Source organism: Lycium ferocissimum, chromosome 12 (assembly GCF_029784015.1).
Source record: "Lycium ferocissimum isolate CSIRO_LF1 chromosome 12, AGI_CSIRO_Lferr_CH_V1, whole genome shotgun sequence".
Taxonomy (NCBI): domain Eukaryota; kingdom Viridiplantae; phylum Streptophyta; class Magnoliopsida; order Solanales; family Solanaceae; genus Lycium; species Lycium ferocissimum.
The window spans coordinates 40,919,016-40,933,862 of NC_081353.1; the positions used below are offsets into that span (position 1 = coordinate 40,919,016).

General features: G+C 31.5%; 1 protein-coding gene across 1 annotated transcript; it reads right to left on the reverse strand.

Moving 5' to 3' along the window:
* Positions 1-906: 906 nt before the first annotated feature.
* LOC132040481 (protein RADIALIS-like 4) lies at positions 907-2,186 on the reverse strand. Its single transcript, XM_059431129.1, has 2 exons — positions 1,816-2,186; positions 907-1,213 (listed from the first exon to the last, which is right to left on the reverse strand). Exons 1-2 carry the CDS (start codon positions 2,076-2,078, stop codon positions 1,189-1,191), a joined length of 288 nt encoding a protein of 95 aa, XP_059287112.1. The 5' UTR covers positions 2,079-2,186; the 3' UTR covers positions 907-1,188.
* Positions 2,187-14,847: the final 12,661 nt, after the last annotated feature.

Below are 14,847 nucleotides of genomic sequence, written 5' to 3' on the forward strand. Positions count from 1 at the left end.
CTTCCATGAAGGTTATTAAAAATGACTTTCGAAGTAGAATTGGTGATGGTTTTTTGAATAATTATTTGAAAGTATACCTAATGATTCGAAACATGACAAGTCGTTGAGTGCAATTGTAATGATAATGTTTATATCACATATTGTGCTTAAGTGGTTGGTTATATATATATATATATATATATATATATATATATATATATTAAAATGCTGTTCTTTAGTTTGGATGTTATTGCATATTAGCTTGAGCCTTGTGGTCGTAGTCCTGTCTTAAAATTACGAACCCATACACTTCAAATTCTGTCTCCGCCTCTTGCAGTGACGCAATCTGAGTTTCATTTTCAACCTCTTCTCGTAGACTTTTAAAAAAAAAAATTGGGAGTAGGAAAAGGAAAATGAGGGAAGGGATTACGAGATATGGAGTCAAACCTCACCAATACGGTGAAAATTCAGATAGTCAACCAACTGAGCTACTAAGAATCCCCACCTCTTCTCATAGATTGTGACACAACAATAAACAGGGTTCCTCGTTCTAATTTATTTGACACATTTTGTGGTCCTTTTAATTATCCTGATATGAGAAGTTCGGGCGTTCATTGTTTAAATAGTTATTTAATTATTGAAAATTTATGTGATAAAATTACGTTCTTTATTTGTCGCAAAAAGTAATTTTTATATCGCTATTTCGCACTAAACATCATTCCGGTCGATTTTTTTGAATTTTTCGGCATCCAAGTTCTTATTTGAAATTTATAGCAGCCATGACGGGTTTATTTTCAGTGTTGAGATTAATTAGTCCATGTGGACTGATATAAACATAAAGAAAGCTTATTTTACTACATAAATTTTAATTATTGAGCGTCCATTTGAGCAATGAAATTATGAGTTGGACAGCGAATAAATAAGGTCAATGCACACTAATTTGTAGGATAATTCACAAACATATATAGGATATCATTAACTTGGACATGAAAGATGTCTTTGAGTCACCTTTAGAGACATACTAAGTACTACATGTATTTGCTTCTATATTACGACCCAAAAAAAAAAAATCATATGCTTATATGAAAATATTCATTGAAAAACTAAATGAAAATAAATACTGTAGAAGAAAGACATATTAATAGCTAATATGCTTCTTTTGTTAATTATTTGTTTGCTGCATTTGAGTTTCTTCGCCATTTCTTGCTTCTACTTGAGCTTGAGAGACCTCATCCTGTCAATAAATAATAAGTTCATTAATCCAAACAATTTAGAAAAGAGATAATGTGATATTTCATCAGATTTAAATTATATGCACTAACTGTTGAAATTTCAGTATAGTTTAACACGTGATAATAGATTACTCACGACTCTATCAGGTTACAATTAAGTTATAATAATTTATCATAGATATTTACTCATAACTACATTGTTTAGTGCAAAGAACTCAAACTCTAATTTATTACTAGAAACCGGATATTGTCGTAATATTTTCATGCGCTTAGCTTATCAAAATAATTAGAAAGTAATAGTAGATGAATAAAGTGTAACAAAAATTAAGATTCATTACTACATTTGCACTTGGAGTAATTAATGTACATCACAATCAAGAATCTATTTAGAGACTCAACTTTACTTTTTATTTTACTACTTATATTTTGAATTTTCTTAGTGAAAATTCTAGCTTTGCCACTGAATTAAGGGTGGATTAGAAAATAATCATAATAATAATAAAAAAAATGACTTCTTAATTTTCCAAAACGTCAAATATTTTAAAATAAGTTCTGTTTACAAAAATGACTTATATTTGGGATCAGAGAGGAAGTATTATTTTACCTTTGTTCATCATCCTTGCAATTGTACCTATTGCTAGTTTCGCCAACACTTGCCTCTCTATATTTAGGCAAAGGAATTTTACCAGACTCAATGTCTTTGATATCTTCCACTATTTTTTCATAGTGCAATTTCACTTCTTCCTCAGTCTTGCCACAAGCCTTAGCCACATTACTCCACCTATCTGGTGTGTCCTTGTCAAAAATAGCCAATGCATTCTCAAACTTCTTGTTTTGCTCCCAAGTCCATGTTGAAGTTGAGGCCATTTTTGCAAAAACAAAGAACGCCCTAGCTAAAATTATAAAAGGAGAGAGTGTAGATGATGTTTTGGTACAGAAAAGGTTAACATGAATACTCCAAATATATAGTAATTGAGAGACACAAATAGACAAAAATATGGTGGCCTGAAAAAATGCTTCTTTTCTGCTGCTGCTTTATTGTGCGTTTTTTTCCTTTCCAAGTAGTCATAATTAATTACAGCTAATTATCATGAATTTTCTTGTGGGTAAGAGATTTAAGTTTTAAACACAAAATGATTATTCCGGATAGGAAATTTGTAAAGATATATTTTGAGTGCGGGTAAGCAATCTAAGTTTTATGACTCAGAAATATTAACGGCTCTTTGAGAGATGTATATTTTGTGCGGGTAAGAAATTTAATTTTTAAGATACAAAATCAGTAGTTCAGCTAGAAAAAATTGTCTGAAATTAACGTCTCTTTTAGAGATATATATCGAGTGCAGGTGAGAAATTTAGGTTTTACGACACTTAATTAGTAATTTAGATCGAAAAAATTGTCAGAAACTAACGTCTCTTTTAGAGAGATATATTTAGTGTTTAAGATAATCAGTAGTCTAGATCGAAAAAAAATATCTGATATTAACGTCTGTTTTAGAGATATATATTGCGTGCAGATAGGAAATCTAAATTTTAAGACTCAGAAATATTAATAGCTCTTTTAGAGATGTATATTTGGTGTGGGTAAGAAATTTAATTTTTAAGTTACAAAATCAGTAGTTCTGGTGTGGGTAAGAAATTTAATTTTTAAGTTACAAAATCAGTAGTTCAGATAGAAAAATTTGTCTGATATTAACTTCTCTTTTAGAGATATATATCGAGTGCGGCTAAGAAATTTAAGTTTTAAGACACATAATTAGTAATTTAGATCAAAAATTTGTCAGAAACTAACGTATCTTTTAGAGAGATACATTTAGTGTTTAAGATACAAAAGCAGTAGTCCAGGTCGGAAAATATATCTGATATTAACGTTTGTGTTAGAGATATATATTGAGTGCGGGTAGGAAATCTAAGTTTTAAGACACATAATTAGTAGTTTAGATCAGACAATTTGTCAGAACTAACGTCTCTTTTAGAGAGAGATATCTGGTGTGTGTAAAAAAATAAGTTTTCAAGAAGCAAAATCAGTAGTCCAGATCGGGAAATTTGTACGATATTAACATCTCTTTTCGAGATACATATGGAGTGACGGTAAGAAACTTTTTAAGACACAGAATAAGTAGTATAGATTCAAAAATTTGTCTAATATTAACATCTCCTTTAAATTCAGAGAATTTCCCGGAATTAAGAAGAAAAAAAAAAAAGGCAATCCAGAGCCAAGTCCTGTTCTCTGAGAACAAAAAAGTTTCAGAAAAGAAAAAGGATGGGTGCAGAGACTCGGTGGAGTCAGTTATAGCATCCTGCTTCTTGTTACAAAAGAAATTTCATAACAGAAGAAGATGAGGCAAAAAGGAAATGATAGAAGAGCGTCGAGAAGTTCAACACCTTCTTGATCGAGAAAGCTTCGCCCAAAGGGCCTCATAGAAGCGGTCACGGTAGGCTAAAATCATCTCAAAACTGAAATGAAGAATGTAAAGTTCTTGCATTTTTCAATCATAAGGTTAACTTTTCAGTGAAAGCTAGATATATATATATATATATATATAGCTTGTGTGTAAGAAATTTAAATTTTAAGACACATAATTAGTGGTTTAGATCGAAAAATTTATGAGAAACTAACATCTCTTTTAAAGAGATATATTTAATGTTTAAGATACAGAATCAGTAGTCCATATAGAAAAATTTATCTGATAATAACGTCTCTTTTAGAAATATATATAGAGCGCGGTAAGAAATTTAAGTTTTAAAACACATAATTAGTAGTTTAGATCGGAAAATTTGTCAGAAACTAATGTCTCTTTTAGAGAGATATATTTGATGTGTGTAAAAAAATTAAATTTTAAGACACGGTATCAATAGTCTATATCGGGGAATTTATACGATATTAATTTCTCTTTTAGAGATAAATATTGAGTGCCGGTAAGAAACTTAAAGTTCAAGACACAGAGTAAGTAGTCTAGATTGGAAAATTTGCAAAATATTAACGTCTCTTTTAAATTCAAAGAAATCCTACAATTAACAAAAAAAGGGCAATCCTGTGCCAATCCCATTTATGAAAAATGAACAAAGTTTTAAAAGAAAAGAATATCTATTATAGCATCCTCCTTCTCTTAATTTCATAAGAGAAGAAGGTGGGGCAAAGAAATAATTAATAGAGGAGTGTCGAGAAGTTCAATACCTTCTTGATCGAGAAAGCACCCACCCAAAGGGCCTCATAGAGGTGGTCACCGGCAGGCTAAAGTCATCTCAAAGCTGTAATGAAGAAAATAAAATTCTTACATTTTTCAACCATAAGGTTGGCTTTTCAGTAGAAGCTAGTCATATGTATAGAGTGCGAGTAAGAAATTTAAGTTTTAAGACACATTTTTTTAGTTAAATACCACTAAGCAAGCTTTAGTGGTTTTTTTTTATTAATAAAATTAAAAAGTACAGATTAAAACAATACAGGTCCAACAAAACAAAATAGACAAACTAAAGGGGATTTGTGTTTCCTAATCAGATAAACCCTAAATCCTAAAGCAAAGAAACAACAACCATACTCCAATTGGCAAATTCTTGTCCAAATCTTCCTCTCAAAGTTGTATGAGTCACCGTTGGGATGTGTAAGAACCACCAAAGTTGTTGTGTTCCATCAAGAGAATCGGAGCTGCACGAGGTTGAATTCGAGCTGGTGTTGACTCCGACGACTCTTCATCTTCCTTCACTGCTCGAGCTTTAAATAGTGATCCTGAGCAGCATGATTGTAAGTATTCTCCTTCTTCTCCCCAGATCTTCATCTGTGCTTATATGCTAAGGTAGCTTAGTTGATTCATCTTCAAGAACTTCATCTGAACTTGCATGTTTCGAAGTAGCCTAGAACAATTTCTAAATATCCTGCTGCGATAAATGAATGTCTTCCTTCTCCTTGTGGTTAGTATCATATAGAAGCACCCCAAGCTCTCACCGGGTACTATGAATCTTAACCAACTAGAGTATTTCTCAAGGATTAGAAGAAACTTTTCACTTTAGGTGGAACCTAAGCAAATCCTGAACAAAATTATTCTTATTACTGCTACAAGGGTTACTATCTGTTAAGCTTTGCCAAATATTGATAAATTCCCAATAAGATGAGCAACCTAATACCACACATTGAAAATCTGTCAATATAAAGCAAATGCCTCCCATATAGAACCCTCATCTCAATCTAGATCTCTTCTCAGAATGTTCATATTCCTTAGATTAGGAATTTGAGCCTTTTCTAGGTTTAGGATTCTTCTTCCTGTAGAGGGTAATTCATAAAATGAGTTGAAAGATACTTCACCTACAAAATCAAAGGCATAGTTAGTTAAAAAATCTGCCAGTGAGTTCCCCTCCCTACACACATGCTGAATTAGCTCATTGCAAGTGCTCATTTCTTCCTGATATTCTCCATTTCCACAATGATAGACCATGGTGGTTCTCATATACCCTCCACTACTTTCTCCAACAGTTTTAAGACACATTATTAGTAGTTTAGATTAGAAAAATTGTCAGAAAATAACGTCTCTTTGAGAGAGATATATCTAGTGTCGGTAAGAAATTTAAATTTTAAGATACAGAATCAGTAGTCCATATCAGAATTTTTTTTAGATTTTAATGTCTCTTTTAGAGATATATATTGAGCGCATGTAAGAAATTTAAGTTGTAAAACACATGATCAGTAGTCCAGATTAAATATTTGTTTGATATTAACGACTCTTTTAGATATATATATTCAATGTAGTAAGAAATTTAAGTTTTAAGACACATAATCAGTTGTCCAGAACAAAAGATTTGTCAGAAACTAGCATCTCTTTTGAAGATATATATTCAGTGTGGGTAAGAAATTTAAGTTGTAAGGCAACAACACTAGTAGTCTAGATAGAAAACTTGTCAGGAACTAGCATTTCTTTTAGGGATATTATAGTCTCTTTGCACGTGCATTGCACGTGTATTTTTATTATTATTATTAACAAATGTACCAAAGATAGTTAATCAGTAGTCCATATAAAAAATTTGTCAGGATGTAATGTCTCCTCTCGCGATATATATTTAGTGAGTGAAAGAAATTTGAGTTTTAAAACATATAACCAGTAGTCCAAATTGGAAAATTTATCCGATTGTTTTTTGAAAACCACTGAGTAACCTTAGTGGACAGATATTTTATTCATAAAAATCAAAAAGCAAAAACAAAAGCAAATAAAGCGTTAAAAAATCAAAAACATACAAAATGAAAACAACAACATCGGAAGCAATTAGGAAAGTTCTCGACTAAAGTCTAAAAGAACTCATCGTTTCTAGGTCTCGCTGGAGTAGTCGCTGAAGTCGCATCATCGCCAAAGGGCCTGATATAGGTTTCTCTGCTATGGAAACACTTCCTCTCACCGCTGAGCTCTCACCAGGTGCAGTGAACCTATCGGCATGGAGTTGAATATCAGAAAAAACCAGATTTTATCCTTTCAGGTAAAGTTCTGTCCTGATAGCTTCGATTAAACCTAATTTAAGCTTGATGTTGAGAATTGGAGGTGAGATACAGACTGAGAAGCTTCCCAACTAAATAAAAATCCTTGCATGCTCAGGATTTGGGGTTTTGAATTCTTGTTGTACATCCACTTGTTGTGAAGCGAATTTCTCTATGATTTATTTTTGTTGTGTTGTGGTGTGCTGATGCGACTTTACTCTCTTCTTTGAACCATATCTCGTTGTGACGTATCAATGGCCTGGGTACCCAGCCTCAGGCATTATGCCACTGAACTTGGACTTCAAGTACTCTGTGTTGATCCAACTCAAGTTGAACCCTTTAGACTCCAGGGTTTGTCTCCAAATCTCCAGCTTAGCGTTCACTCCGCTACGAGTCTTGTCAATCAGACCTATGTCGTCCATAAATAACATACACCATGGCACTTCACCTTGAATTTAATGACAAACACTTCTCTAGCATTTAAAGTGTCAAATATCTATGGTATCCTTCAAATCCTTTCCAAGTGATCTGGACAAAGTATGATGATACAATATCCTTTGTTTCTCATTTATTGATAAGTCTTCAATAGGATGAGCTAAAACTAAAACCATCACAAAAGTCTTAACAATACCTAAGTTATAAAGTCAAACAGGTACATCATTGCATCCTTGTTTCTTAGCATTTCTAATTCTCAAATTGGGCACTTGAAGGTTGTCTAGATTTAGTAATTCTCTCCCTACACTAGGCAGTTTAGAAAATGCTGTAATTTTTGATGTACCTATAAAATCAAAAGTTAGGTTAGTTAAAACACATGTCAGAGTGTTGCCTTCCCTGTATAGAGATGTGTTATCACATTAAAATTCTTCTTCATTTTTCTTATTCTATCCACTTCTGTGATAATACACCCTCCCCCGTCCACAACAATCTTCATCATCATAGAAAATTTATCTGATATTAACGTCTCTTTTAGAGATATATATTAAGTGCAGGTAAGAAATTTAAATTTTAAGACATAAAATCAGTAGCCTAGATCAGATTTTTTTTCAAGAACTAACGTCTCTTTTAGAGATACTAATTTGAAATTTAAGTTTTAATAATATAATATATCAAAAGTAGTTCAAATCAGAAAATTTGTCAGTATTTAACGTCTCTTTTAGAGATATATACGAAATTTAAGTTTTAAGACACATAATCAATAGTCCATATTGAGAAAAAAATGTCTGATAATATTAACGTCTCTTTTAGAGATATATATTGAGCGCATGACAAAAAAATTAAATTTTAAGACATAGAATCAGTAGTTCATAGCGAAAATTTGTCTGATATTAACATCTCTTTTTGAGATATTTTATGTTACTATTAGGTAAATAGTTAATTATATTAATTTCCACATAAAATACTTAATTTGTGCAAAAGAAAGTGTGGAAAGTAGAGGCATTATCACGTATTATACCCGAAAGTCACACCTGGAGGAAGGAATAAAATATTTTCTTTGGTAATTTTAAAAAGCTCGAACACAAGATCTCTACGAGATATTTCTTAGTTGTAACATAAAATGAAAAACGGGCCACATTGTCCCGTGAATGCAAATTATAAAACTTTGCACTTTTCAGCACTAGAAATTGAGTTTACGGTTTGTTTTTAATTCCGGTGGGTCCAAAGGGGAATTAAAAGCATGCAAATGATAAACTCAATCTCTTATAAATTTGCATTCACAGGGATAATGTGGCCTCATTTTTTGTTTTTTATATTTATGGTTTAATCTAAGAAGTGGTATATAATGCAGAATGGAATCAACGTGTATGGAAATCCAAAAGCCATTGTTTCTCTGTGTTGGTTGCTTTTCTTTTTTAGGGCAAAAGGTAAAAACGGGATAATGCCTCTTTTCCACACTTTCTTATGCATGTTTTCGCAAAGTTATTGCTTATTAGCTGCCTATCTTTAAGAGTAAATCTTTTTCTCATGATGAAATCCCTCACCACAATTTGTTGCTTAAATTTCATCAAGAGTTTATGCTCATATGAATTGATTAGTTCACACTTCACTCTTAGCACATACATTACTTTCATTATTTGAGCAACAAATTTTGGTGAGAAACAACTTTGAGAAAACATGCATAAGAAAGTGTGGAAAAGAGGCATTATCACGTTTTTTACCCTTTTTCCCTAAAAAAGAAAAGCAACCAACAGAGAAACAATGGCTTTTGGATTTCCATGCACGTTGATTTCACTCTCTTGTATTATATACCACCTCTTAGATTATATCATAAAAAAGGAAAAATGGGCACATTATCCCCGTGAATGCAAATTAATTTATAAGAAATTGAGTTTATCATTTGCATGGTTTTAATTCCCCTTTGGACCCACCGGAATTAAAAGCAAATGGTAAACTCAATTCCTAGTGGCTGAAAAGTGAAAAGTATTATAAATTTGCATTCACGGGGACAATGTGGCCCCATTTTTCATTTTAATTCCATTTTTTTAGAGATATGATTTGAAATTAGGTTTATTTGAAGTTTTGTTTGAACATACAATTTGGATTTCTCAAGTCTTATATAATCTTACCAAATGAGCAAATGATAGTTCATAACAAAGTTAATACGTTAGCTACTAGAAGGCATTTCTAAAAAAAATACAACATCTATTGGTCGAACTTAGTTCAATAAAAAGGAAAATTGAACATGAGTCGTAGTGTAACTACTCTTTAATATAATCCTCCCACATGTACGGACAATATATTCACGTCGAGCATGCATTTTCGCTCAGATACCGAGAAGACAAACTAAGATTGTTAGTACGAGTCAATTAAGCTTTACATTTGTTTTACATTTACAAAATTTATCTACCAACTTATGGATCTATTTTACAAAATATAAACTTATGGGTCAAGTCTTACATCTAAAAGTAAAATAAAATCATGATATGAAGTTGAAGTTGAAATTTTGTACAAATTTCATAAACAAACGCTGATCTGAAATCAAAATATGAAATCATGCTTCCAAATCCTATGGCTAAACGCCTACTTAATTTCACTTACATTTGAGACTATGGATTATGAGTCAAGAGAGTTCTTACCCATTTTTTTTATTTTTTTATTTTTTTATTTTATTACATAGGAATTTTTTTATTTTATTACATAGGGGTAGGGGAAAAGGAAATGTGGGAGGGGATTACAACGTGGGGATTCGAACCCTCACCAATAAGGTGAAAGTTCAGGTACTCAACCAACCGAGCTACTAGATCACTACCATTCTTACCAAATTCAAACATGTAAATGTAACTCTTTAATTTAATCTATATTTGTCTTTCGCATATGTATAGTGTGAATTCAGAGCGAGGATTTGATACTGGCTTCTAAAGATTTTGTATGTATCATTAGAGACAGAGGTAGAAATTAGACATTGTGGTTCGACACTGCGCTAATCCCGAAATAAAAAGTTGTATAACACATAGGATAAAATATTATCATAATTATGAACCCGCAACTTAAATAGCACAAAAAAAAAAAGTTGAACATATATATATAAAAAAAAAATTGTATTAACGAATTTTGACTTGTTACAATAGATTATTTACGCACAAATTTTAGTTTACATAATAGGATCCTAAAAAAAGAATATTAGACAGTTTTTGCAGTTAATGTTGGGGCCTTAACCTCAATCACGAAAAAAATTAGTCATGTTTTGAAATCCAAAATATCAATATTTTATATAAAACTTAATATCTTTTTTGCGCAATAATGTCGAAATAAAAAGTACAAAGTGATCCTCTGAGGTTTTATGATAATTTAGTTGAAACTTGTAATATTTATAGGGTTTTGATTTATGTGTTTTATTATATTTGAATGTACAAATTTAAATATTTGATTTAATAATAATTCATCCAATACGAGAGGTCTATACTAATTAAAAAATAATTCATTCCATTTAATTACAATACTAATTCAAAGCAATACAATAATAAATTACAACAACTTTCTCAGGCGTGGAAAGTGTAACAACTTTTGTTAACTAAACCTAAAATGCATGCGCGGAAAATGCGTATACTTACCTAAACCTTAAAGATGGTCTAAGTATCAAGTGGAAAAATATATTTTACCCTTTCACAAAGTTTTTGTGTTATTACCCCTGTAATGCGGCCTTATAAAAAAAAATATTTTACCCTTGCAAGCAAATGCTGCGAAGAGAAGTTATAAAATATATTTTTCGCTTTCACGTATTGGCATAAGGTTTAGGTGTACTACTTATTATTGTATTCTTTGAATTAGTATTGTAATTAAATGGAATGAATTATTTTTTAATTAGTATAACTCTCGTATTGGATGAATTATTATTAAATCAAATATTTAAATTTGTACATTCAAATATAATAAAACACTTAAATCAAAACCCTATAAATATTACAAGTTTAAAACTTGCTTATTGTTAGAACCCCTAAAACGACGATCCAAACGTTTAAACTTCTAATGTAAATTATTGAATCAAAAAAAAGATATTAAGTTTTATATAAAATATTGATATTTTGAAATTTTAAAAATATGACTAATCTTTAGAATCTAAAAAAGCGTAATTGAAACTTCAAGTCCAAAAAAAAAAAAAAAAAAAAAGCCCCAACATTAATCCACAAAAGTCATCTGACTACTAATATTCCTTTTTTTTTGATGGAAACCTCATTCACGTAAACTAAAATTTGCCTTATGAAGGCCAAAAGTGTTTTTTTTGTTGGTCTCACGCACGAAATTCGTTATGTTTAACTAAAAGTCTCGTTTTTTTTTTTTTTTTGTCTTGGCTCAACTTTTTTTTTTTTTGTGCTATTTAGTTGCGGATTCCATAATTATCCCTAGTTGCAATCCCTTATCCCGCCAGCCAAACGACCCTAACATATATATATATTTTTAAATTGTTAGTGAATTTTGACTTGTTACAATAGGTTATTTACCTTACTGTTTAGTTTACATAAGCGGACTTACTATACATAGCTACATATTGACAGTTTTTGCAGTTACCTTAACCTCCAAAGTGAAAAAAATTATACACTGTGAATGTCCATTAAGTTAAATTCTGTTGAAAATGACATGGCAATAAGAGAGGAAATAAAAAGTACAAAGTGATCCTCTGAGGTTTTATGATAATTTAGTTGATATATGGACTGGAAACCTTATCTTGGTGTCCAGTAAAATTTTCATATTTGTGGATACTTGTTAAGTCCCTCTCACAAGCTTTTAAGATCATCAATTTTATCTTTTTAATTTTTTCCTATATACTGGAATAATTCAAGTGTTGTTGAATGGATGCTTTATCTTATTGAATAAGACTATATTCAGCTAAATTGACCAGGACAGGGAATCACTCGCTTTTACCAGAAAGTTCCATTGTAAAAAATCACAAGTTCAATAAAATTTCAGATATTTCCAAGACCTAGTTTATAATTTCTAATCAAAGAGGAAATAATATGAATATTTGGTCATAACTTCACTTGAAAATGCTAAACCGATATTTGCAAGTTGAAGTTTTTGTCCATAAAGTTCTTGTATTGAATTAGTACTTAAGCTTCAAGCTAATTACTAAGTAATTAATTATTTCATGCATCATATTTGTCTGTTTTAAATTGTTTAGCCTCATTTGTTGAAGTTTGAGGCTGTCAATTAATAATCGAACACTAATCTCATACTAGAATTCTGTTTTGTTAATAAGGTCTACATTTTGTCTTTTTAGAAAAATATCAACCAAATATCGTCCAAACACATACTTCTCTTGAGTCAATAATCAGCTTTTTTCAATTTCAAATTTCTAATGTCATTTTCACAAATTATGATGGATATGCTCAGTGTGGATTCAGTTATCATTTGATGGGAAATAGCATTGCAACTTTCTTAAGAACCTTTTCAAAAGTTGATAGATACTCCAAGTATGTGTGTGTGTGTGTATATAATTCTTCTGATAATTGGATTCCTTATCATCTTTCTGTACGTTTTTTTTTTTTTTTTTTTTTTTTTTTTTTTTTTTTTGATTATAAGTTTTCCATTGTCAATTTTTCTCTTTCAAAAATCTTTGAAGCACGTCCAGTTACTTTCATCTGGTGCCTTAGCTTTTTTTGGGTGCCTAGCCCATCACTTTCTTCTTTTATGTGTCCCTTAGAGTACGCCTTTTCTCGGACAGATATGACTTCAGAATTTTATATTAGTATATGAAAAATATCGTTACTGTTGAATATAAGATGGTCCCTAGTAATATATTATAGGAATCTTGTTAATTTTAGTTTAGCCGGCTAAAAAGAAATTCACCCACTTAGTACTTAGTAGTAATAGATTCACCCACGGGCTCGAGTCGTGAAAATAGCGTCTTGCAAAAATGCAGGGTAAAAATGCGTATGATAGACCCTTATGGTCCGGCCTTTCCCCGAACCCCGCGCATAACGGGAGCCTAGTGCACCGGACCGCCCTTTTAATAGTAGTAAATTGTAGCCGTTGTCGGTGTATGCTCAATATAACAAGTGTCTGATAAATTTAAAGGGCAACTTACATAAATGACTACATTTTGAGGGTTAAAAATTTGGCATAGCTACACTTTAGCTAATTACATTTCGTTTCGTAGTTGTACGATGTTTTATGCACGCATTACAGTAGATTGTATTCAAAATTCGGATTGTATTCAAAATTCGACTGATTCAGATTTCGCTGTATCCAAGTTCAGATTTCACTTTATTCAAGTCAGATTTCGATGTATTCAAGTCAAATGTATTCAACTAAGTTGTATTCAAGTCAGATGCAGTCAACTCAACTATATTCATTTGTAGCTATTTTCACACTGTATTCACTTTATTAGGCATGGCAATCTAAGCCCAGAGAGGGGCTTTTAATGGCTACAATTTAAACCCATATTTTGGGCATGTGTCGATTGCCTTGTTTGGCCGTGGCAATCTAAGCCCAAAGAGGGACTTTTAATGGCTACATCGCTACACTTTAAACCCATATTTTGGGCATGTTTAGTCCCACCAATTCCCTTGTTTAGGCATGGCAATCTAAGCCCAACGAGGGGCTTTTAATGGCTACACTTTAAACCCATATTTTGGGCATGTTTAGCACGCCAATTGCCTTATTTAGGCATGGCAATTCAAGCCCAAAGATGGGCTTTTAATGGCTGCAGTTTAAACCCTTTTTTGGGCATGTTTAGTCACGCCAATTGCCTTGTTTAGGCATGGCAATTCAATCCCAAAGAGGGGCTTCTAATGGCTGCACTTTAAATCCATATTTTGGGCATGTTTAGTCACGCCAATTGCCTTGTTTAGGCATGGCAATTCAAGCCCAAAGAGGCACTTGAAGTCTATATTTGAGCGTGTTTAATCACGTCAATTGCCTTGTTTAGGCATAGGATTTTTGGGGGTCATTTGCACTTTTATTCCTATTTTATGTTGGTCTTTAATTTTTGCCAATCACAGCAAATAGCTTTTTCGCGGGGTATAAATTTATATTTTGCATCATAATATTCCACAAGATATGTCCTGGGCTCTTAAAGAACTTATGTCCCACTAGGCATGCGTTTGATTTTGAAGGACAAAAATTAAAGACTAGTCCATTTAAAGAGCAAACCGTGCAATTTCTTAGATTTTTGGTGCTAAGTTTGGTTACTTTTTCCTTATTTTGTTAAGGAAGAAGTTTGATATTATTTTGCATGTTTTTCTAGTTTAAAGTTTTCTAGGTTTTAGTATTTATTATTTTCATAAAAATATGATTCGAATCTGATAATATTTGGGATAGATTTCCTCTATATATAGGGTGGATTTGTTGTTTTAATTAGATATTGTTATTATGTGAGAGTTTTTCTTCTTTACACCTTTTTATGTTGGCTACTTCGGATTTATATTACAATCTTATAAAAGCGATTCTTCTAAGAGGTAAGATTGATTCTTTAACTTTATATCTTTGGTTCTTATTCGTAAGTTAAAGAATATAATTAATCTTATACTTATTATTGTCCCTAATTTCTTGGAAATAGGGGTCTAGATCACATTTTGATCTAAGTTCTTGAATTGACTCTATTAATATCTTAATTAGCTTTAATCCGCTAATTTTTTTAATACTAAGATCAATTACTATCCTTATCACTTAGTTCTGAAATTTGGAGATTTTAGTCTCGAATTTCGCATATCTTAAATTCATCTCTTGAATATTCGTATTTTCTCT